This window comes from Epinephelus fuscoguttatus, linkage group LG22 (assembly GCF_011397635.1).
Source record: "Epinephelus fuscoguttatus linkage group LG22, E.fuscoguttatus.final_Chr_v1".
Taxonomy (NCBI): domain Eukaryota; kingdom Metazoa; phylum Chordata; class Actinopteri; order Perciformes; family Serranidae; genus Epinephelus; species Epinephelus fuscoguttatus.
This window is the reverse complement of record NC_064773.1, coordinates 32,050,353-32,076,662: the sequence shown is the minus strand read 5'-3', so window position 1 is coordinate 32,076,662 and position 26,310 is coordinate 32,050,353. Positions and strand designations below refer to the sequence as shown.

Below are 26,310 nucleotides of genomic sequence, written 5' to 3'. Positions count from 1 at the left end.
TCTGCCTCAGCAGAGCCAAATGCTAATTTAATTTAACACAGTCCAGCAGTCCCTCCATCTTTATTCACCACCATTCCTATCGACCTTTAGCTTATCATCAGGAGAAGACCAGACAGGCGGCCATGTCCTGCCACAGATATGGATACAGATAAATGATGAAAAAAGGATGGATTTTTTTAGATTAACATAATGACCAAGCAGGGCCTGATTGGCTTTGCTCTGTGTATTTTTTGATGAAGTTGGAAAAAGTTAGATACTCTACAGGGCTCAAGTATGTGAGTAAAGTTGTTGGTTCACTTGAACATTGGGACTAGCCAGTGAGTTTGGATAATGTAATGTTATATCTGCAATGCTGAAGATAAGATGTCGTTGCTGCATTGTAAACATTTCTAAGTCCAATAAGAGCAGGATTAAAGGACCGCTAACAGCTCTGACATAGGCTGCATCCACACAAATATATTCTTGTTTAAAATACATAACAATTGCCACATTTATGCCTAGCGTCCAAACTTTTAGGGCCCTTTGGAACCCCTTAAACGGAAACATTTAAAAACGCTACTGACCCAATTTTAGTTTGTAAACTCAGGGGTTACATTTTAGTCTAGAGGAGGTAGAACACGTCATTCACTAATCAAAAGATCAGTGGTTAGATCCCTGGCACTTGCTGGAGGAGTTCAGCAAGATACTGCTCCCGATGGCTGTTCCATTGGTGTGTGAGTGTATTAAAAACTCAGCAGCACCTTGTATGGTAGCCTCAGCCATCAGTGTATGAATGTGTGTGTGAATGGGTGAATGTGACTCGTAGTGTAAAAAGCACTTTGAGTGGTTGGAAGACTAGAAAGGCTCAAAGTGCAGTCCATTTACCATTTACGTAAGAGTCCAACGTCTTTCTGAAGTCTCCTTGACGTATGGTGCCAGCTGGGCTGTCTGCATCAGCACACACATGCCCCTTTTTAAGTGAAAGATCATGCGATATGTTTTTCAGACATATTAGTATGGACAGAGATTATTTTTGAAATTCTTCTAAAATTGTCATGGTATGGAGATCGTTTTCATTTTAAAATGCTGTCTCAACTGAACACGTATAAGTGTGGATGTGGCCATAGTAGCATTCAGTAGCCTACCAGCGCGCGCACGCGCGCGCACACACACACACACACACACACACACTTATACACTTAATATGACACTTTGGATGTGATGTCATTGCCAAGGTGCTACCCAAAAAAACAGCCCCCGACTGAAAGTAAGTGGATGGGTTTCTGTGTGCCTTTGACCATATTGTGTATCTGTACACTATCTTGCAACATAAACCAAGTGGCTTCTTCTCTCCTGGCTTGGAATTGTCTCTCATTTCTAAGCTGCAATGTTCTCATTAACAATCTGTCAGTTAGTAAGCAATGTCTAAACATAAGATAATGGTTGTTAAATGACACTTGTTGAAGAAGATGAGGCTGCATTAGCAGACAGTCCTCTTCTGATAGCAGTCATAAAAGACATCAGCTAATTCAGTGGGAAAGAATCCCTCCCTGTAAAGGAATGGTATTTAATAACTTGGTTAGAATTGATTTTAAAGGCAGCTCTCAGTCTCATGAATTAAACATGACGGCACTTGTTTACATGGGGATGCAAATGGCAGCATAGGTGATGATGTTAATGCCAGCCATGCTTCCCTGCCTGACAGCCTGATTAATAGAAAAAAGGGAATACAGAGGGAGGATTGTTTCTTCTTAATCACTCGTGTTTTGGGGGTTTAGTGCTTGACAGTATTTAATTCCATATCTTAATATAACTAATGGAATCTTCCGAAGACTTAATGCTCGAAGTAATGGCTATGGTAACAACATCTCATGACATGTAATAAATAAGACTTGATAGCTTTTCCATAGTTGTTTCTATTCCTTAGCCATCTCATGGGAAGCTAGCTGTGAGGGTTAATGAGTAAGTTGACAAACAGTCATTTCTCAGTTAGTATTTATTATTCATAATTCATAGAGCCATGGTAACTGGAAAGGCTGTCTTTCTTGTGAGGCCAGCTGTCTACAGTGTCTCATTAGACAGAGCTCTAAATGATTCCAGCACCCAACGACCGCACCTCCATGCTGCTTTTGGGCTGCAGGAGAAAACATGGCAGCTGAATAATTAGCCTAGTGCTGCAGCCTCTCCGGACTCAGGACTTACACTTTTGACTACAGGCAGAGAAAATAAGTGCAGAAAACTTGATATGATCGTCTTAACACATTTTATGAATTTGAATTATTGTTTACTGATGTAAAAGGTAGGTGATAGGTGATGTAACATATGGTAAGCGGCTAACTCTGAATGTCAGTGGGCCGTTTTTCACTCTTTCCCAAACTGATGAGAAAGCAGCTGTGGTGACACTTTGTTTACTATTTTTGGGGGATAGCAATAGTTAAATTTGAGGGTTATTTGTCAAACCTCAGTACTATTTTAGTGCCAACTTATTTATCTGTAGCAGAGTGTCAAAAATTGTTAGGTATCAAAATCTGCTATTCGATTATATTCATCATCTTGTTCACTTGTTTCTTTGATCATTTCTTTTGTTAAATCAAAAACAGATATTATACTGAAAAAATGAGGGTTTTGGAATTAGTACTGAAACTCTAGTACTATTGAAGCTTTCAAACAATACCCATCTCTACTGGCCCTAAAGCTGGAATATTTTGCCGTTGTCTCAAAGGCCCACATGTTAGTCTATCACTTTGCCAGCCACCAGTAGCCCATTATTTACTTTCACCACCAACTCCAGTGTTGTCTCCTAGTGCTAAAATAGAGTCCACATTGTATTTAGTTTTGGATTTGTATTGAAGCCTGCTATAACAACCAACCTGTTTGTAGTGCCAGACTTTGCACATTTGGTGCCCCCCTCCAAATGTGCAAACAGTAGTAATAAATAACAATAATAGAATGTATGCAAATTTGCAACCTTTGTCTTCTTCTTTTTTTCTACTGGATTTCCTTTGCCTTTTAATTTTTTTCCTCACTCCATCCAGAGGGGCTGCCTATTTCACCTATTCAAAGCACCCCCACTGCCTGTTTGTTTTTTTCAAAATGTGCTTTTGCCCATTTTTTTGCAGATTTGAGATTTCAGACCAAGCACAGGAGCAGGGGGTGGTTTACTATGCTCTGCATGCCCACCGCAGGAGGAACATTTACCTTCTTCTTCAGACTGTCTGAAGAAGAAGCGCAAAATGTCACTCTGCCCCACATCCTGAAGTGCTCCATCTCAGTTAAAGGAAAAAGGAAGACCTGGACTTTGAATCCATTCAGCTATCCATTATTCAATATAAATTGTTGTTCCCCCTAGTGGGGGTAGTGTAGAATTAGAAAAATAGTACACATACTATACACCGATCAGCCACAACAGTAAAACCACTGACAGATGAAGTCACTTTCATTGATCATGCAGTTACAATGGAGTGTGATGATGGGAAACCTCCTGGGACTCATGTGGCCACTTAACATGCAACAACCACCCAAATGCTGTTGCAGACCAAGTACCCCTCCACATGGCAGCCTCATGGTGCCTCTGACCTGATGAGGCATGGGCACAGGACCTCTGGGGGCAGCGTTCCTTCGAACTTTATTGGTTTAGAGGTGGGGTACTGGTGCTACCCACACATGCCTGATCGGTTTAGGATCTGGGGAATTTAAAGCCCAGGTGGACATCGTGAGCTTTTCTTTTCCACATTCCTCTGACCATTCCTGAGCACTTTATGTGGTGTGGCATGGTGCATTGTCCTGCTGAAGGAGGGGCACCGCCATCAGGGAGTGTGTCGCCTGGGGGGGGGGTACTTGGTCTGCAACAGTGTTTGCATGGGTGGAGCATGTCAGGTGGCATCCACATGAATGCCAGGACCAAAGGCTACCCAGCAGAACATTGCGCAGTTGCGAGATGATCAGTAATACTCACTTTGCATAAGTCCGATTTTGTTTCACAAATTGGTTTATTGTAATAAATTTTTGTTTAATATCCTCGAACACTGAGGAACAATAACCAAGTGCCAAAATCTCAGTAATGTTTGTTGCTGGGACATAAATCATTAATGATCTTGTTGTAGATATTAAATGACAATAGTTGAGCACTTAGCCTTGGTCTTTGGTGACCAGGCAGTGACTAGGTTAAAAAGAACATTTAAGACAGTATGTACAATGAAGCCTTTTTTTTTTTTTTTTTTTTAAGGCTAATGCCATGTAGCGATATCGCTATATGTTTTTTTTCTAAGAGCTTCCTCTTTCCCTGCTTCCATGCAGAAAACAGCAGCTGTGGAGAGAGTATAAATGTCAAAGAGTGGCAGGACGGCTTGAGAGCACTGTTACCCAACATCAACATCAACTTTGGAGGACTACCCAACCCCTCGTCTTCCTCATCATCATCATCTTCTTCTTCATCCAGCGTCAACCACACAGGAGCACCGGGGCTCTCTGGGAGCATTTCTCACAGCCTCTGCTGGGACAGCACAGCTAGGTGGATGGACCCAGCCATCATTACAGGTAGGAGCCAGATCACGCTTGGGGCACTAGCCTGCTCTAAAAATACGATAATGAGCTTTTAAAAAGCCACTGGCTGATTCCAGAGAGTATTTCAATGAAGATGGATGTAGTAAGGTATTCAAAACACCTTGCCAACAGATTAAAATAAAGCTCGTAATACTGAAGGTCCAAGTTTACACAACTCTATGTAAGTTGAAAATTTGCAGTGCTGATGGACTTGGAATGAAACAGCCTTCTGTCAGCAGGATTATCCATCAAACCACAAACACCACCGATGCTCCACAAAACCAGAGCCAAACACCCACACCAGTCAATACATACAGTACAGGCCAAAAGTTTGGACACACCTTCTCATTCAATGCGTTTTCTTTATTTTCATGACTATTTACATTGTAGATTCTCACTGAAGGTATCAAAACTATGAATGAACACGTGGAGTTATGTACTTAACAAAAAAAGGTGAAATAACTGAAAACATGTTTTATATTCTAGTTTCTTCAAAATAGCCACCCTTTGCTCTGATTACTGCTTTATACACTCTTGGCATTCTCTCGATGAGCTTCAAGAGGTAGTCACCTGAAATGGTTTTCCAACAGTCTTGAAGGAGTTCCCAGAGGTGTTTAGCACTTGTTGGCCCCTTTGCCTTCACTCTGCGGTCCAGCTCACCCCAAACCATCTCGATTGGGTTCAGGTCCGGTGACTGTGGAGGCCAGGTCATCTGCCGCAGCACTCCATCACTCTCCTTCTTGGTCAAACAGCCCTTACACAGCCTGGAGGTGTGTTTGGGGTCATTGTCCTGTTGAAAAATAAATGATCGTCCAACTAAACGCAAACCGGATGGGATGGCATGTCGCTGCAGGATGCTGTGGTAGCCATGCTGGTTCAGTGTGCCTTCAATTTTGAATAAATCCCCAACAGTGTCACCAGCAAAACAACCCCACACCATCACACCTCCTCCTCCATGCTTCACAGTGGGAACCAGGCATGTGGAATCCATCCGTTCACCTTTTCTGCGTCTCACAAAGACACGGCGGTTGGAACCAAAGATCTCAAATTTGGACTCATCAGACCAAAGCACAGATTTCCACTGGTCTAATGTCCATTCCTTGTGTTTCTTGGCCCAAACAAATCTCTTCTGCTTGTTGCCTCTTCTTAGCAGTGGTTTCCTAGCAGCTATTTGACCATGAAGGCCTGATTCGTGCAGTCTCCTCTTAACAGTTGTTCTAGAGATGGGTCTGCTGCTAGAACTCTGTGTGGCATTCATCTGGTCTCTGATCTGAGCTGCTGTTAACTTGCGATTTCTGAGGCTGGTGACTCGGATGAACTTATCCTCAGAAGCAGAGGTGACTCTTGGTCTTCCTTTCCTGGGTCGGTCCTCATGTGTGCCAGTTTCGTTGTAGCGCTTGATGGTTTTTGCGACTCTACTTGGGGACACATTTAAAGTTTTTGCAATTTTCCGGACTGCCTGACCTTCATTTCTTAAAGTAATGATGGCCACTCGTTTTTCTTTAGTTAGCTGATTGGTTCTTGCCATAATATGAATTTTAACAGTTGTCCAATAGGGCTGTCGGCTGTGTATTAACCTGACTTCTGCACAATACAACTGATGGTCCCAACCCCATTGATAAAGCAAGAAATATCACTAATTAACCCTGATAAGGCACACCTGTGAAGTGGAAACCATTTCAGGTGACTACCTCTTGAAGCTCATGGAGAGAATGCCAAGAGTGTGCAAAGCAGTAATCAGAGCAAATGGTGGCTATTTTGAAGAAACTAGAATATAAAACATGTTTTCAGTTATTTCACCTTTTTTTGTTAAGTACATAACTCCACATGTGTTCATTCATAGTTCTGATGCCTTCAGTGAGAATCTACAATGTAAATAGTCATGAAAATAAAGAAAACGCATTGAATGAGAAGGTGTGTCCAAACTTTTGGCCTATACTGTACATACATAAATAAATAGCTGCCAACGTCTAAAAGAACAGAAAAAATAAGACCAAATAGGGTTTCCCTCTAAACTCATAGTGACTGTCCATTAATAAAGGAGAAATCAATTACAGCAGAGGGAATGCAGGCTAAATCAAGATACCAGGCACGCTTATGAATAGCACGTAAATGCAGAGGCTTGTGATCAGATGTCATTATCCAGATAACAGGCATAAGGGGACAGAATGACAAATATATATTTTTCCTCTTACCTGTAGTGCTGTTTATCAGTCTAGATAGTTTTGGTGTGCATTACCGAGTGTTGGAGATTTTGGCTGTGTTGATGTCTGCCTTCGCTCCAGTATAATGGAGGTAGATGGCACTCAGCTTGTGGTGCTCAAAGTGCCAAAAAAAAAAATACATTTGAAAAAGAGACACTGCATTATATTATACCCCTTTTCCACCAAAATTAGCACGTGTACAGGTTGTTGTTTTTTTTTTTTAAACACAGGTAAACCCGCTTAAAATAGCTCACAGACTCCTTTCCCATTGGCAGTAGAATAGAGCTGTCTACATGACTTTCTGTTTGTTGTGTCTTTTTTTACTGATGTCACATTCGATGTCACAGAAGGCTGGAAAATAGGATAGTAAACAGTAGAAAGCAGCATGGAGGCCAGTGGAAAATGTTAAGGTGGTTACTTCTTTTTATGCTACTTACTTATTCAGTGGCTCTTTCAAACTCAGTGCAGACTCATTAGGATTGATGTTTGAGCGCTGTTTGGGTGGAGACAGACGGTATTTTGTGGTGGCATGTCACTGCATCTAACATGTTAAGGGGCTAAAATTAGTGTGTTCAGCCTGGTGTTGTGGTTACATCAATGCCGATCAGAACTGTAATTGATAAATACCCATAACTACTGCTGAGTCATTTGACCTAGGTGTGAATGCCAATTGTAACCTTTCTTATATTAAAAAGCCAGTGGGAAAGGGGCTATAGAGAGAAGGCAGACATCTGTACAGCTTATATTTTCAAAACTCAGCAACTTACACCAAAGCTGTCTAGACTGATAAGTAGTACCACAGGTACATGGAAAAACATGTATTTTTGGATGAACTGTCCCTTTAACTCTGTGCCACATGCAGATCTGCAGGGACAGCAAACAGGGGGTTGCTACAGCTTTGCTGCTCTGAGGCACCAGTCATTAGTATCTAAAATTACAACAGGCACACGTGAAGAACAACTGACCCAAAACCAGCAAGTAAATATTTTTAGTCACATATTTTTCCAGGCAGATCTGTGACAAATTTATCCTGTGACCTCAACTATCTGTCTCCAGCGCCATATGGGGACTGAGTGCTGAAATAAAGTTCACCTTACTTAGTCTTCATGAAACTTTGAGCAGAATAAATACTACCTTTTGGACCTACTATCCTCACGTCACCTGGTGTGTCAGCTCTCATATCTCCACTCAGCTCCGTGTTCCCAACTGCTGAGGTCTTGTGGATGAGCTCACCCTGCTTTTAGTCTACTCCCAGTTCGGACAGGGAAGCAAAGGTTGTTTTTTAGCACTGTCATAAATTCTTTACTGCCTGTAGGTTGTGACCTTATTTCTGTGTGTAAGTGAGGATAATCCCTTAATTCTACTTGTATTTGAGATCATTGTTTTTTGGGATGGAGATGCTCTGTTTGTAGCTAGAGGTGGCACAATTTGCTTTGATTGTGCAGTATATTTGCTTTTTCATTAATCAACTATAGTGATACTTATACCTCTCTATTATGGTGTCCTGTAGCACACTCCTCCATTCCCACCAATCCCAACCCATGTTGTTCCCTCCCTCGCTGGCCTGTGGGATAGTATCTCCCAATGCGAAGACATGATGCCTTTAACACCTTCAGGCCAATCAGGCTCGTCCCACTCTGTAGTTTATGTGTTTGAACTCTAAATCCTGTTCTATCTGTGATGATTTTGTAACCCAGTTTTAAAAACTCTTCAATTTTGTATGATAATCATGTTCAAAACTGAGCACTACAACTGTCTTTGTAGATTTGAGAAGCACAGGATACCTCATTTTTAATGAAATATTTGTCAGTTAACTAATTAAAAGTCCACTAATTATACATATTATTATTATGCCTCCAAGCTGCTGATAGCTGGAAGCATTATGTTTTCTGGTAGTCCATCCGTAGTAGTAGGCAAGGCAAGGCAAGGCAAGTTTATTTGTAGAGCACAATTCGTACACAAAGTAATTCAAAGTGCTTTACAGAACAAGAAAATGCATTGAAATCACAATACAAAATAAAAACATAAATAATCATTATAAAATGAACTTTAAAAGAGAAGAGTGCAGATAAGATCCTTTCAGTCATATGCACAGTGAAATAGAGCTGTTTTGAGCCTAGATTTGAACATTGTCAGAGTAGAGGCCTGTCTCACATCTTCAGAAAGACTGTTCCAGATTTTAGCTGCATAAAACTGGAATCCTGATTCCCCATGTTTAGTCCTGACTCTGGGCACCAGCAGGAGGCCGGTCCCTGAGGTCCTCAGAGTCCGAGATGGTTCATATGGCACATGAGATGTACTTTGGTGCTAGGCCGTGGAGAGACTTGTACACAAGCAGAGCTGCTTTAAAGTCTATTCTCTGAGCCACAGGAAGCCAGTGTAGAGACCTGAGCACAGGACTAACGTGCTCGTACTTCCTGGTTCTGGTCAGGACCCGAGCAGCAGCATTCTGGATGTACTGCAGCTGTCTTACAGCCCGTTTGGAGAGGCCAGTGAGCAGGCCGTTACAGTAGTCTAACCTACTAGAGACAAATGCATGGATAAGTCTCTCCAAGTCAGGTTTAGACACTATACCTTTGATTTTGGCAATGTTTTTTAGATGGTAAAAAGCTGCTGATGTTATTGATTTGATGTGGCTGTTAAAGTTCAAGTCTGAGTCCATTATTACCCCGAGATTTCTAGCCTGATTTGTAGGTTTTAGAGAGAGAGACTGGAGGTGACTGCTGACACTTCCTCTTTGTTTCTGTGGACCAAATACAATGACTTAAGTCTTGTCTGAATTTAGCTGGAGAAAGTAGTTTTGCATCCACACACTGACCTGTTGGATGCAGTGACAGAGTGAATCCACTGGTCCATATTCACCTGCTGTCAGTGAGACATAGATCTGAGTGTCGTCCCCTTCTCATGAACATGATATATCAAGAATGCCTTGTGGGAATTTTTTCAAATTTTGCGTAAAAAACCCACATGGACTCAAGGATTAACTGACTAGATTATCGTAGTCAAAGATTAAAGTCACTGTGACCTGGTAAATCTGATTCTCGTTAATGCGATATCTAGAGAACACCTCCAAGGAATTTCTTCAGATTTGGCACAAACGTCCACTTGGACTTAACAATAAACTGATCAGATTTTGGTGGTCCAAGGTGAAGGTCACTGTGACATCGCCTCTGTCTCACTCTCACAAACATGATGTCTCAAGAAGGTGTTGAGGGATTTTCATTAAGTTTGGCACAAATGTCCATTAGATTGTGGTAGTCAAAGGTCACTGTGACATCACAAATCATGTTTTTGACCGTAACTCAAGAATTCATACACTAATTATGATGAAATTTCATACATTTCACACAAATGTCTAATGGGATATAAATGATAAAGTGATGACATTTTATGTCCAAATGGTCAATGGTCAACTTCATTTTACAAAAGACTTAATTCAACATCATAAGTTAGGAACAGCAGGGGGGACATTTGGTCAGATGCTGAATTGGTGACACTTATCTGGGGTGTACTGTCCACATTGAAACTGAGCTGATTGTAGTTGAAGATGTCTGTAAAGCGTCCATGTTTTAGAATATGCAGCTTCTTTGCAGCAACATCCGCTGTTGAAGCATTGTCTACTGTCATGGATTCATATGAGTCTAGGGCAGACATGGATGTAAACTGTAACTGCAACTTGACTGGTTTGCGAAGGCATACAATAGAGGCTTTAATTCCAGTTTTTTATCAACAGTGAATCAAATAATGTGTAATGTGAAGGAGGTTACTTGCAGTGAAAATCCCACTGAGAGTTATCACCAACTTGGCAAAGAGTTTATGAGGAGATAGGTCAGCTCTCTTCATCGCTTTTACGAGACAGTGTACATCACTTTCATTTTTGGCAGCTCTTCCAAGCAGCAATTAAAAAACAAGAAAACATAGCGACCTAATGGTAGCTAAGCTCTGAACATCAAAAACACTAACTGCTATATACAGAAATGAACGGTAAATACTCTTAACTGTATGTACAATGCTAACTGTAAAAGAATTGTTGTCTGTTACTGTAACGAGACCTTTGCCTCCAACCTTAGTGATAACAGAACTTTTTGTTACTTTCCTTTTCACAGTTGGCTTTGTAGATATTGTTAATATTATTTACTGTTAGTTTTCTGATATAGTATTTTAGTTTTAGTGATCATTAATAATCAATTTTAATTATGTCCTAGATAACCATTAAAGACATCTGCTAATAACTCAATGTAGAAACAAACGCTGATTTTCAGAGCTTAGCTAACATTTGGTTGCTATGGCTCTGTTTTATATACAGAGCTTGAAGGAGCTGCCAAAAACAGAAATGCTTGATGTACAGTGGCATGCAAAAGTTTGTGCACCCTTGGTCAAAATTGTGTTCACTGTGAGTAGTTGAGTAATTAGAAGATGAACTGAGCTCCAAATGGCATGAAGTTAAACGTCACACATTTCTTTAATATTTTAAGCAAGATTACTTCTTAGTTTTAATCTTTTACAGTTTCAAAATAACTAAAAAGGAAAAAGGCCTAAAACAAAAGTTTGGGCACCCTGTCAGTTCTTAGTAGCGCCCCTTTGGCAAGCACTTTTTATAGCCAACTAAAAGTCTTTCACTTCTTGTTTGGAGGATTTTCATCCATTCTTCCTGCAAAAGGCTTCTAGTTCTGTGAGACTCCTGGGCCATCTTGCATGCACTGCTCTTTTGAGCTCTATCCACAGATTTATAATGATGTTTAGGTCGGGGGACTGTGAGGGCCTCTGCAAAACCTTCAGCGTGCTCCTCTTGAGGTAGTCCATTGTGGAGGTGTGTTTAGGATCATTGTCCTGTTGTAGAAGCCATCCTCTCTTCATCTACAGCTTTTTTTTACAGATGGTGTGATATTTTCTTCCAGAATTTGCTGGAATTTAACTGAATCCATTCTTCCATTCCATTCTCTACCTGTAAAATGTTCCCCATGCCACAGAGCATGATTGATCCTCCTGCGTGTTTAACAGTTGGACAGGTGTTCTTTTCATGAAATTCTGCATCCTTTTTTCTCCAAACATACCTTTGCTCATTGCGTCCAAAAAGTTCTATTTTAACTTCATCAGTCCACAGGACTTGTTTCCGAAAAGCATCAGGCTTGTTTAGATGATCCTTCGCTTAATTTTGTGGTGAGGACACAGGAAAGGTTTTCTTTTGATGACCCTTCTAAGAAGGTCATATTTGTAGGTGTCATATTGTATATTTGTAGGTGTTGCTGCACAGTAGAAGAGCACACCACCACTCCAGAGTCTGCTAAATCTTTCTGCAGGTCTTTTGCTGTCAAACTTTGCTGCTTTGTGCTCATCAGTTATTTTAGTGTTCAGAGTGCTCGGCAGCTGTTTAGAGGAGCCCATGGCTGTTGATTGCTAGGACAAGGTTTCAGGAGTCAGAGTATTTATAAAGTTTTGAAATTTGCATCACCTGGCCTTTCCTAACAATGATTATGAATAAGCCATAACCCTAACAAGCTAATTATTGTCAGAGACCCTGGTAAAAGCAGTGTGAGAGCTCAAATGTCTTTGGTGCCCAAACTCTTGCATTTTGCTCCTTTCTGTTTTTTTCACAAGTGTACAGAACAAAAGTAATGTTCTAATCTTGCTTCTTGCCTTTCAGAGATCAGTTCATCTTCTACTCACCTAACTATTCACAGTAGAAGACCACAGTGGATTTTGGCCAGGGTGCCCAAACTTTTGCATGCCACTGTACACTGTCTCATGCAAACAAGCAGCAAAGCTCCGTAGTGGTGACTGCCTTCATGAACTTGATGGTGCTTTTCTTTATTTTAGTAGCCAGCCAGGCTAGCTGACTGGCTAACCTTGCTGTTAAAATGATCAAAAACACAAAACCAAAACAAACAACAAATATTTCAGGCTAAAAAAGCTCTGTTATCACAAAGGTCAGAGGCAAATGTTACAGACATGCAGATACAATGGATATATTTCAAACTACATGATGCAATTTAAGAAAACTGGGTAATGTAGGCACCAGGTTTGGATAAGGAAAAAGTATGTGTGGAATTAAAAGGACAGTATTTCTGGTTCTGTTGCCTCAATTTGGGTCCTTTTCTTTAAATGTCCATCATGAGTCTGACAGTGTTATTGGAATGCAATTAGTGAAATACTCATTACTCACATATCCTTTGTAGATATAGTTATACTGTGTTACTGGCTTGTTTTCATTTTGTTTGTTAGAATTTAAGAATAGTAAATCCCAAAGATTTGAAGCTGGTAGATAGCATTAGAGCATTAAGGTGTTAGACCATTTGTTCATGTTTAAAAATGATTTCACTTCCAATGAGTGTACTGTTGCCTTTTCTTCTGTAGGGATCCCAACCTCCAGTGGCAACGGTGTGGACTCTATTCAAGACGACAATCCCCCACACTGGCTCAAGTCCTTGCAGACGCTCACAGAAATGGACGCCCCGCCCAGCTCCGCCACACAAAATGGCTCTTTCGGGAGCCAGCCACCCCCCCACAGAGCCGCCTGGGCACACTACCCGGCCCCAACCAGCCGGTTCCACTCCCCACCACCAGGCTTCCAGACAGCCTTCAGACCCCCAACACAGACCCAGACAGATCTGCTACAGAGCGCCGGTATCGACCGCCACTAGGAACTGTCAACACAAATATCACCACCTGGAACCACACAGAATCAGCAGATACAGAGTACAAAACTATTAACAGCTAATAAAATAATATATTATTTTAATTTCTTTCTCCAGCAGATCTTCTGAGCTTGTGTCTTTCTTGGTTTCTGATTGGTTGTTGTAGTTGGTCGAGGCGAGCTACCCCAGCCACACTTCACAACACTGAATGCGTCATGATCACACAGTACTGATTGGACAGAAGCGTATTATGTGAGAACAAGAATCAGAAGATTTTACTGAATCTTGTAAAGTATTTGTAATTACATGTGATCAGCCACAGTCATGAGAAAGTGTGTTAGAGAGATGCTCTGAAATAAAATCTGCTGACATCTGTGATAATTCATAAAGAAAAAAAAACATGTCTACTGATAACCCATGAGGGAAGTTATTTAGAGACAGCAAACTGCATCTAAGAATCAGATCCTTTGATCAAGAAACAGGGTGTAGTATGGCCCAGCTAGGATAGGGTTTAAACTGCACATCTATGGAGGTATATTGACGCCAAAAGTTTTGAGTGCAAAAAACGATTTTGAGGGCAAGTCAACATTTGAGAGCACACAGGCACCGATTCATGGGCGCATAATTCCATTTGTGTGCAAGAGGGGACAGAATCATGAGGGAAACGTGATTTAAGCACAAGCTGAAAGCCACCTGTTCTATTTGACTTGCTTCTACTCTATCAAAATAAAAGCTGGGCCAGTGGCATTGTTGAACCATCAGATAGAAACAACAAGCAGTATTTGGTGTCCTTAATATCTTTACAATCAAAATTTGTTTGTCACGTTTTGTTGCATCATGGGTAACGTAGGAGCCTGTTTTTAAAGAAGAATGCCTGGAATCATGAGAGACAACACCGTGAGTCTGGCAGTGTTATAGAAGTGCAATGTTAAATCAATGGAATACTCTTTGAATTCACAGAATCAAAGGAATCATGAAGAAACTAAAAAAAAAAAGCTAAGCCTTATTTTTGATGGGAAGATGCAAATCTACAACCCTATCACCGGAATAATTGTTGGCATTGTATGTTTCTACAAACCACGGATACACAGTTACATTTGTGTTATAATGTAGCTGATATGTCGAAACTTTCAACAATGCTGTGGTCAGTCACCCATTGGATATCGGTCTGACGACAATAAGCCTCTGGGGGTGAGAGTCAAAGACTCTTCCGTGCACTGGTCATTTCAGCTTATCTATATAAATAGACATATTACATATTAATGCAAATCATTTTTTAAAAATGCTGATAGAAAGCTAAATCACTGTCAGACAATAGCCAGTGGGTTCAATTCAGTTTACCTACTGTTGAAATGTGATTCAGTCAGTACACTTAGAAGAATCTTGTCCTGTGGCTTTCAGATTCTGTATACCTACGCAGAATCTGCTTTTAGAGATTACACTGTGGTTAATATGTGGGTAGATTTAGGCACAAAAACCACTTGATTATGGTTTTGAAAAGATCAGATTTTGGCTTAAAATACCCGCTTTTGGGGTACAATCAGTGCTGGTAACACAGCGATGCCTCGGAAACGCTGCGGTGATTTGCTAAAAATCAACTGTATTTGTTGTTTGTCTTTAACAGTGGTCTTGTTATTCACTTAAGCTCAAGTCAGCTTATAAACTACATCACTTTAGAAATGTTGATATAATATGTATGAACCGTACAAATGTAATGTAGTCATGGTTTGCAGAATCGTACAATGCCAACATTTTACTCTGGTAACTGGCTGCAATTTTATTAATACACTTGTCTTCTAGTCTTCACTACAGGGCAGGATATACTTCAAAATGGATGTACACACAGCTCTGTTCATATGATAATGGGTGTCTGGATACATACATGGACAGAAAGCATGAGTTGTTGTTAATCTTTTACACAGCAGTAAATGGGCCTGGGTCGATTCCATAGACTGAACGCCTGACAGTGTGTGTATGCTGCTGAGTAGATATTCACCCTGTGCTCCAGCAGATGAGTTGGCCAAACCTCTGTATCAGAGGGCTGAAGCTGGAGGCAGCGGCAGGAGTATCTCAGCTCAGATCAGGTTTAGCACAGTCAGTGCCACTGTGTGGCGCTCACTGTCAGCTGTCTTCAGAGACCTCGCCCACTGTCCCAGATTTATTTGACAGCTTAAAGCCTCAACTGCGTGAGTGATGCCGACATTCAGGGCAGTCACTGTTGTTGTGTGCTCATGTGATTTGTTCAGACAGGAAAGCTCTTACTTTATTCTTCATTTGTTGAATGTGCCAGTTTTTAGACATTTAAATCAAAGTGAAGAATTTACAACATTTGAAAAGAGTATTAGTTTTTAATTGGACTGATCTGCAGCAGGAAGCGCTCTTGTATGAATTTCACAGGGCTCTCTCAGTTTTCTTTTTCATTTCTGAATATTGGTTGATTCTTTAGGCGCTGTGTGCTGGGATAGTAGAGCTTCAGACCAACACAAACCGTCGTGAGGCGTACATCATGTACGCCTTTCTCATCAAAAAGCTTAACGGTTCTAATTTGTACCTTTTTCATAAGGTCCTGACAACTTTCATAATTCAGCAGTGTTCTGGAGGATAAAGACTGCTGCAGGCTAACATGTTTTCACAATGTTCAAACGTGTCTAAAATGAAGAGCTGAGTTCTGCAACATAAACTAAATATCAAATAAAAGAGAAAATATGAAGTGTGTTGTTTGGTTCTTATTTCTTCTCCGCAGTGGGATTAAGCTTCACACCGATCATACATTTCTTTTTTCTCAACAGCCTAATTACCAAAAGAAAATGTTCTGCAGTATGTTTCTGTAAACCACGAATACTTGGCCTTTGCATGTTTCATGTATCATATAAATGTTGTGAAAATGACATGTTTGAGCTGACTTATGCCATGATTCTGCTTTTCCTGCTGGAATAGTGCCACAAAAAGTGGTCATTTCTTACAGAGAAATTCCTGCGATCCCCGCCAGGATAATGCCATGAAAAGCTGCTGTTTTTTTACCAAGACATTGCTGCTTTTCTTGCCTGGGTAGTGCCGCAAAAAGCAATTGTTTTATACAGACATCACGTATTTTCTTGTCAGGAAAATTCCTTGAAAAGTGGCTGTTTTTCACAAACATCACGGCTTTATCTGATGGGATAGCGCCAAGAAAAGCAGCTTTTTACTAAGACATCCCTGCTTTTCCAGCCAGGTTTGTGCCATGAAAAGCTGCTGTGTTTTCTTACCTATACATGGCTGCTGTTCTTGCCAGGATGGTGTTACAAAAAGCAACCATTTTCTACAGAGAAATTCTTGCTTTTCCTGCTGTGATAATGCAAAAGAAAAGCATCTGTTTCTTACTGCAACACAGCTGCATTTCCTGCCAGGATAGTGCAACAAAGAGCAGTTGTTTTATTTTAGACATTCCTGGTTTTGCTGATGCGGTACTGCCACAAAACGCAAATGTTTTTATCAAGACATTTTCTTTTCTTGCCATGATAATATCTTGAAAACAGTTGTTTTTTTTTTTTAAAGACACATCTCTGCTTTTTCCGTTGGGATAATGCCCAAAAACCAGGTATTTTAAGCCAAAACATGATCTTTTCCTAACCATAATGAAGTGTTTTGTGCGCTTAAACCTAACCACACGAAAACCATCTGATTCATGAGAACATACAAATGTTAGATATCCGTGGGTTTGCAGAGATTTTTTCTTACAATTTGGTTGCTGTTAAACTGAGTCTGCAAACCAGTCTGGAAACAAATCAGTCATAACAAACCGGTTTTGACACTCCAGTCAGAACCAGTTCTCCTCATCCATGTGGGAACTGGGTTTGAGCTCATTTGGCCTCATGTTCCCTTTTAGAAGCATCTAGCGAGAGCCTCTGATGGGTTCCACTGTGGCCACATTTCCTGTAAAGGCATTTGAGGAGACAGACCTCAAATGATTTCATTGTAGGCCAATTAACTTTATCTAGCTGAGGAGGCAGCAGCTTGCAATAATGTCAAGAGCAAATTATGCGCTCATACTGTGCCTGGCCGATATTCACTAGTGACATGGTCACACTTTTAACAAAAATCACTCCTCTTTTTTTTTGCTAATTTCCAAACAAGCAGACAACATGGAGTTTAAAGATGATATTTCAATTCATTAAGCAGGCTCTGTTTCTGATATATTAAGTTAGACATGACGATCTTTATTCATATCAGCAGGAAGCCATCTGAGGGCAGCCACGTCTCTGTCTGCGTTGATGAAGAGAAACTCCTCCGCTAGCTATGTGAAAACATTTTTGAAGGATTCTTGGTTTGCCTCTGTGAAGGAATTTTTCCATTCTCTGGTTATTTTTTTACAGACCATTTACCAAAAACTCTGCTGTTTCACATTCCATTCACCAACATGCACGACAACCAACAGCATTAGTAAACACACCGATGAAATTTATTTTGTTGTGATTTTACATTCCACAGTTGAACATTTCCTTTTTTTTTCTCCTATTTTATGTTTACTCAACAGACACATTACTGATGTTAAAGGTTGATGGATCCGTTTAGTTTTTTACCATCTGTCCACAATGGAAGTTGAAGTATCTCTGTCCTGAAACCTCCTCAGCTCTGGTTCTGTGTTTCTTCATCAGTTAGCTCTGACGCAGATGATTCGTAGCTGGAAGTGAGTCCTGCTGTGTGGGAGTGAGTCATGGTTTAATGTTTGTCCCTGGAATGTCCATGTTCTGACATACTGTAAGTCCAAGCCTGCGTGCTTCACTGCTAACTCAGCTTGTATTAGTTCTGACGTTAAATTTGACTCCATGTGTGACAAGAAGGATTTTATATGTGTCTGTGAACAAGGGGATGTTGCAGGTATTTAACCGTTGTCAGTGCTTTTTTGCCCTCTTGTAGGGTGTAATGTAGTTACAGGGTGGGACTAAAGGAATCAGAGACTGGGGAATAATCCTCCTCTTAGCTGACAGAAATTAATAAATAGATGTTAATTGAGTTCTGCTGCCTGACCTGACATGACCTAGCAAATTATTGGGTTTCCAGGTAGGTTTGAGGTGTAAAAGATAATAAATGTTTTTTTTAATTTTTTTTTATCTCAACTCATTCTGATGAAATATTATTCCATTATTCATTTGCTCTCTTGCCTCTCACTGAAAAACATTAGGACATTATGAAATAAAACTTGACATGAAACAAAAATGTAACAGTACAGTGCCCCTAAAGTCCTGAAAGGTTGTTTTTTTTTTAATCTTGTGTGCCCAAGTTATTATCTTGTGGGAACTAGTTAATTTATCCCATGGGAACAAGTTACTATCTTCTGGGAACTAGTTATGATCCCAAGGGAACATGTTATTATCTTGTGGGAACAAGTTATTATCCTGTGAGAATAAGTTATCACCCTGCGGGAACAAGTTATTACTTTGTGGGAACAAGTTATTATTCTGTGGGAACAAGTTATTATCTTGTGGAAACAAGTTATTATCCTGTGGGAACAAGTTACTATTTTATGGGAACAAGTTACTATTTTGTGGGAACTACTTACAATCACATCTTGTGTGCACATTATCTTTTGGGAACAAGTTATCTTATGAAAACAAATTAATTATCTTATTAAGTTATTTATTTTGTGCAAACAAGTTATTATCTTGTAGGAACAAGTTATTATCCTGTGGGGGAAAAAAGGTATTATCTTGTTGGAACTAGTCAATATCCTGTGGGAACAAGTTATTATTCTGATGGAACAAGTTATTATCTTCTGGGAACAAGTTAACGTCTTGTGGGAACAAGTTAACGTCTTTTGGGAACAAGAAATCTTATGGAAACATATGAAATATCTTATGGTACCAAGTTAATCATTTTGTGCTAACAAGTTATTATCTTGTGGAAACAAGTTATTATCCTGTGGGAACAAGTTATTATTTTGTGGAAACAAGTTATTATCCTGTGGGAACAAGTTATTATTTTGTGGGGAACGAGTTACTTTTTTGTGGGAGCTACTTATAATCACTATCTTGTTCGCACAAGTTATTATCTTTTGGGAACAAGTAATCTTATGGAAACATATGAAATATCTTATGGTACCAAGTTAATCATTTTGTGCTAACAAGTTATTATCTTGTGGAAACAAGTTATTATCCTGTGGGAACGAGTTACTTTTTTGTGGGAGCTACTTATAATCACTATCTTGTTCGCACAAGTTATTATCTTTTGGGAACAAGTAATCTTATGGAAACATATGAAATATCTTATGGTACCAAGTTAATCATTTTGTGCTAACAAGTTATTATCTTGTGGAAACAAGTTATTATCCTGTGGGAACGAGTTACTTTTTTGTGGGAGCTACTTATAATCACTATCTTGTTCGCACAAGTTATTATCTTTTAGGAACAAGTTATCTTATGGAAACAAATTAATTATCTTATAGTACCAAGTAAATTATTTTGTGCAAATTATTATCTTGTGGAAACAAGTTATTATCCTGTGGGAACGAGTTACTTTTTTGTGGGAGCTACTTATAATCACTATCTTGTTCGCACAAGTTATTATCTTTTGGGAACAAGTAATCTTATGGAAACATATGAAATATCTTATGGTACCAAGTTAATCATTTTGTGCTAACAATTTATTATCATGTGGAAACAAGTTATTTTCTTGTGCACACAAGTTAATTATCTTTTGTGAACAAGTTATCTTGTGTTAACAAGTAAATTATCTTGTAACCATAACTTTAATCCTTAACATGCAAGTTATTGTTTGAGGGGGAACAAGTTAATTAACTTGTTATTATCTTGTTGGAAGAAGCTATTGTCTTGTGTACAAAAGTTATAATCTTGTGGGAACAAGTTAATTATCTTTTGGAAACAAGTTTTATTACCTTTGATGACATAAGATAATAACTTTTATCCTGAACGCACAATTTATTATCATGAGAGCAAAATCCACAAATATCTGCTCCATAAAATCATTTTCGCATATTCTTTTTTATCTAATCCTCCTGATGTGACTACAACCAGACCCTCTCTGTCTGTTTCCTGGCTTCAAGAATGGAAAGAAATCAAGGACTGTGATTATGATGATTTAGAATCAATCATAAGTTTGCTAATAATGCCAGCTAGTGTTTAATTACTACATGGCACTTTCACATCCAGACTGTGGAGCTCAGACAAACGCATAATGTTATTTTTTCCCAAAGCCTCTGTTATCGTATGACGTTCACATCTCAGACTAAGATTCGGTCTTAAATTTGGTGTGATCAATAGGCTAAGCCTTAATCAGCTGGGCCCATGTACAACTTTATGTTAAGGAACATTATCTTACTTCATAACTCCTCCCTCGCTCCAAACACCCGACTTCTCCTCATATTGTTACTATCCGTGTGTGTGTGTATATGTGTGTGTGTGCAGTACTCTTCTGAGGAAGGTTTAAGCAGCACAGCTCTTGAAGTCCAGTAGAGTTAAAGTAATTTCATGCTCAATTGCATTATCAGCTTGTGTCCACGGGACCTTCTCTTATTGAAAGAATATACCCTGATGGCAAAGAAAGACTCTGGCCTCATTGAACCTGTAAGACGACCTATGACTCATATGGATTAACGACCAGCAGTGGTTGCTGATCTTTTTTTTTTTGGTCCATTATGTTGAGATTGCAACTTAATTATCTAATTTTCTTTTGATTTTTGTGTGATGCTAATCTTTACCTTACGAGACCGTTATCAGATATAATGGTTCGATATTTCATTATCTCAGCAAAGGGCTTTGAAACGGTTAATTTACGATGATGACTTTATTATTTCATTATGTAGGATAATGTTATTATAAGAATATGTGTTGGCCCGTCTACACAGTTTATGATCTGTCACAGATGCTCCGCTCTGGTCTGAGAAGCCTCTCGGAGGAACGGCTCCATGATGAAACTGACTTGAATAAAACATGATTATCCCCATATAATGAGGAAATGATATCTCTGATCACCAGAAAACCATGTTTGATGTCTCCAGATAACAATGACATTATTATTAAAAACACTGACTGTCATATCTCATTACCCTGTTCTCTAGCTGGGGTGTAGCTCAGTACGGGAGGGTGAGTGGTTTTCACTGAACCCTTTGAAGGGGCTGTTAATAACTGAAGAAGCTGTGACAAATACGTTAACCCACATAGCAGCTGTCACTGAAACACTCGGCTCCAATCTCCCTCCAACTCCCCCAGTAGATTTTTCCTTAGACCCCACAAACACAACAGTGTCACCATCAATTCAATTTGGAGACAAAAAACTACTTTATTTTTTATCTCTAATGTTACTGAATAAATTGAAAACCACAAAATTTCTACCTCTGAGATATCTGTGCATACAGCCAATTCTACAGCGACCACCTTTACAGAGCCAGATGTTGATTAATATGTATGGTATGGGATGTAACTGCCCACAAGGGCACCAGTGTGTGTTGCACGGGAGCAGCCGATAATCGGGGAGTTTCAGTTATTAAAGGTTAACTCTGGTTTGATACAACTTGGGTCTTATTTGTTTCGCTTAAGCCATCAGTTCATGATTAAATTCTATTCATGTGGGAAGACAGTGACGGTCATATGAGTCAAGAAACAGTGAGAGGATCAGACAGGTTTCAAACAAGCCAACAGTTAATGCAGATATAAACCAGTGCCAGTTCAAGTAGTGTTGGCTACTGGGGCGTAAAGATATTATCACATAGACAGTATCTACAGATGTATTGCATTGCCTCACAAACACTTTAATTTGAGGCTTAATTTTAAAGTTAAAGTATTTATTTTGTCATTGTTGTTTTTTAAGATTTAGAGGACATTACAAGGTAGCTCTAAAGGACATTTTTCATCTGTAGTCTGTAGAATACATTTGATTTTATTTAAGTTTTGTTTGTTTTCTCTAGGTCGGGGACCTTTACTGTTATACAGGTATTTTCGCTCCCCACCTCCCCCCAAAAATTGTACAGAGCCACAAAGCATAATTGAGCATTGTAATTAAGGTAACTAAATTAGCCTATCAACATTATAAATATCTCAGCGACTATTCATTAATTTGTTTTACTACAAGATTTTAGGTTATTTATGATTATTTGATGCTTTGGAAAGGGCACCAGGCTGTAGAAACATGACACACATTTTAGTTGATGAATGTTAACACACTTTTTTAATTTGGTGTATGGCTACCAGCTTTACACCTGGAGAATTTAAGAATCCCTTTAGGCCTACCAACAATAAGTGAAAATTAAAATGTTACAAAATAATGGTTATTCATTTCCATAAGATTTTTTGTCAAAGCCACAGGGAGCCACTGGAGAGGGGCTAAAGAGCGTAACATAGGAGGGGTATGGGGGGAGTGGGTTTCTGAAGCTGTCTGATCATCTGATGAAGCATACTAGCAGCTAAAGCACCGTCCTCTGGACTAAATCTTGATGAGAAATCATATAAATTTGTCTTAATTTAAAATGAAGGCAGTGTTTTGCTGAACACAGGCTAAAACATAAAAACATCAAGGGGCATCCTCTGGGGCTGAAAAAATAAAGCCAACGTGGAAGTGCCAAAAACTGCAGTTCATCGAATGGCCACTTGAGGCTGGCTCCAAAAGCGAGTCAGTCTCCATAGACCACAATGTTAAAATGGCCAACTTTACAGCAGAAATAAACATGTTTACAGCCTAGTACAAATAAATGTGTCTGGTCTTTGGAGCTAATTTCAAGTACATGACAACTGCAAGGGGAGCTGAATTTTCTCTTAAACCCTCCCGTTCAAATGTTATTGAGGCTTACAGTTATGCATTATTAGGGGAATGACCACTTTGAGTGACAGGTGGGTTGCTGACATGTCGCTATCAGGCTGACAATGTTGATAGGTTACATAACTATGCCATAACTCCAGCTCCACAGAGTAAAGGTGTAATCGTAGCTGTCGCTATTTCAGTGTGTTTTCAGTTCATGTTGTTCTTGTTTTGGTCACCTAAATAAATCTTGTTCAGTGTTTGGTCGTATTAAAAGACCTTCTAAGGAGTCGCTAAGCTATGTTTTTTCGTAAGTATATTTTCATTTAATGGTTTTAAGCCTGTTTTTCACTAGCAAAAATTAGCAACAGCATTAGCATTATTGCAATAAACCATAGCTATAATGAAACCATTCTTACCAAGCTAGCTTTATGGTTAGCTTCACCCTGTCCTCTAAATATGGTCACTTCTGGCTCCAAAAATCCAAGATGGTGACGGACAAAATGCCAAACTTGAGCCTTCAAAATGGTAGTCCACAAACCAATGGTTGACATCCTGGTCACTGTATCCATTATTTTAAACAAGTATATATTAAACCTACAGTAGGTTAACCATATCTGTCACTCCCACACCTCACTGGTCTGCTAGACTGGTGTTGACCTGTTTGCCGGTCCCCAGATCCAAAAAACATCCCTAAATTAAACCAGGATACAAGCCACAGTTTCCCAGTATTGGTGTACTATAGGTAGAATATCCAAGAATATCCAGGTTTTTATATGCTGACATAAGAGCCTGTAAAATAAGACCCGAGTTGTAATTAGCCAAAATTATTCTTAGACAGATCACAGTTCAGGGTTTGTTTTCGAATTGTGTTTTTCCGTGGATGTTTCCAATGGAAGATAACGCTGACTATGGTCTCACTACCTTTGTTGTTTTGCATTGTTGGATGACTGGATGTCCATATCTGTGCCTTCTGTCAACGCCTGCACAACTAGCTGCTATAATTGGTCCTGGTGAGAGTTTAAATGGCCTATTTATTGCAACATGATCATCATCCTTAATGTGCATAGAAATATTCAAGTCCATGCCAGTGTGTATTTTGAGTTCTGACTTACGATTGGCAGCCTCGAGGAATCTAGCAAATACAGAACATTTAGCTTTTCTTCTTCAGTCTAGACATGTTTTGACTGAGTAAGGTGACCCCTTTTTAACCCTGTACTTTGATACTGTACTGTTTACCCTCCTCTCAGAGAGAGGAGGCCCTGCAGGAAGCCCTGCCAGGTCTTGGCTGATGGTGAAAGAAAAATAAGAGCTGGAGGAGAAGCAGCGGAGCTTCACAGAATCCCAGGAAGAGAAGTCGGAGCGTGTTCTCATCAGATGCAATTACTTAAGCCTTCCATCGCTGCTCAGGGCAGCAGAGAACAGAGCTGAACATGCTACCCCCTTTAAAAAAAACTCTTCTTCATCTGCCACGTCTGCTGGGAATCTCCAGAAAAGATGACGAGGCAGAAGTCAGTCAGGTTAAACAGGATACTACATCTCTCCATTATGTCTCTCTGTTCATCAAAGCTCCTGCCTTTATACATCCTCAAGGCAGGGCTCCACTTTGTCATTATGGTAATGTTTTACGACTTTTTTCTATGGAGACTGCAAAACAACCCGTCCCCACGCATACACACACTCATACACACACATTTACCTCTATGACTAGAATGGAAAAAGTCAAACAAACACAACATTTGCTCTGAACGCACACTCAGTCGACAGTTCGTTCACAACATGAAGGGCTCAGTAAAAAGGAAAATACACTTTGAATAAAAGAAGAATGCATGTATAAAATGCTAAATGGCAGATGGGATCATTAGACGGAATGAAATGCACCTACACGAGAATGAAAATGGTCCAACATGACAGTTCCTGGTTGTCACTTCTCTGGAATATTCTGTACAATAATGTACAACAGTGGAGGTCCTGGATCTCCTCACTGCCAGCATGTCCCGAGTAACCGGAGGGACCTCAGGGGCTGGAATACTGAAAGTTAACAAATGGCCACTTAACATGATCCAAGCCTAGCAGGTCATGTGGTTTCATGTCTGGTCCATTCCCTTGTGAATCATCCCACGGGGGCTCCGAGAGGCCAAGTCCATGAGAAACTTGATCTTAACAATCAAACTGTTTCCCTCCAATACTGCCGATTCACTGAGTTCTCCACAATCACAGTAGACCAGTTAATAGAAGAAATTTCCAGGTTGAACACCATTGTCTATCGCCTTTTGGGGTATGGAGCCCCTCTTTTGCTATAACCAATCCAAAATGTAGTCTTTCAGTGTCTCCATGTATTTCCTTAGAAACCTTTCTTAGTCATGGTCCATTTCAGCATCTGCTCCACAACAACAAAACAAGCACAACTTCAATTTTTTTGATAATATTTCTGTAGTTCTTCCGTTTTTTTTCTGTTATTTTCAAGATAGCAAATCATCAAGACACCCATTTTTAAACACACGCACAAATAAAAAAGAAATCTGTAACCAGGAGACACTGGAGATGAGTATGACGTATGAAGACATGGTTTGTTTGTTGTCAATCTGTGGGTTCAGTTGGTCGTCTGACGGCTGCCGGCTTTAGCACACGGTGCCGTTCTCCTGTCGGGACTTGGGGCAGGTGGATCGGGGTATTGGCTGGACAGAGGGAGCCAGGGTGCAGAAGAAGCCAGCGATGAGGGTGAGGCCAAGGCCGCCCCAGGCGCAGAACATGGACCAGCCGTAGCCATGGCCGATGTCGTCAGGCAGGCCGTACAGGTACCGCGGGTAACGGGAGAGCTCGAAGTTGATGCCGGCAACACAGGTGCAGAGGGAGATGATGCAGAAGGTTCCTGCAACGACAGAACAGGATATATCAATTCTCTGTCACGGTGAAAGAGCACCCAAACCCCAAAGCTGTGATGACCCTGAAACTTACTGGTGAAAAGCAGGTACACTCTTAGAAATAAGGGTTCTTCCTTAAGGGTTGAGGTTCCAACCAGAACCATTTGCTTCTGAGGAACACTTTTTTGAAGAGTGCTATGAACACTATGAAGCTCATAGTACCATATTATCCCACCAGAACACTGCGCTCTGAGAACGCAGGGTTACTCGTGGTCCCTAAAGTCTCCAAAAGTAGATCAGGAGCTAGAGCCTTCAGCTATCAGACTTCTCTCCTGTGGAACCATCTTCCTGTTATGGTCC

The 26,310-nt window shown here is 40.1% G+C and overlaps 2 protein-coding genes across 3 annotated transcripts in view; one reads left to right on the top strand and one right to left on the bottom strand.

Moving 5' to 3' along the window:
- The window catches only part of cnot4b (CCR4-NOT transcription complex, subunit 4b), a 49,017-nt gene extending 32,947 nt beyond the window's left edge, over window positions 1-16,070 (top strand). For both annotated transcript variants that reach the window (XM_049567075.1, XM_049567074.1), the window contains exons 12-13: window positions 4,276-4,515; window positions 13,080-16,070. In XM_049567075.1, coding sequence (XP_049423032.1) covers window positions 4,276-4,515; window positions 13,080-13,366 — 527 coding nt within the window. In that variant the 3' untranslated portion in view covers window positions 13,367-16,070. The remainder of the gene's footprint in view (window positions 1-4,275; window positions 4,516-13,079) is intronic.
- A 4,221-nt stretch (window positions 16,071-20,291) lies between these two features.
- The window catches only part of tmem178bb (transmembrane protein 178Bb), a 180,106-nt gene continuing 174,087 nt past the window's right edge, over window positions 20,292-26,310 (bottom strand). The window contains exon 5 of the mRNA XM_049567119.1: window positions 20,292-25,958. Within this exon, the coding sequence (XP_049423076.1) occupies window positions 25,708-25,958 (251 nt within the window). The 3' untranslated portion in view covers window positions 20,292-25,707. The remainder of the gene's footprint in view (window positions 25,959-26,310) is intronic.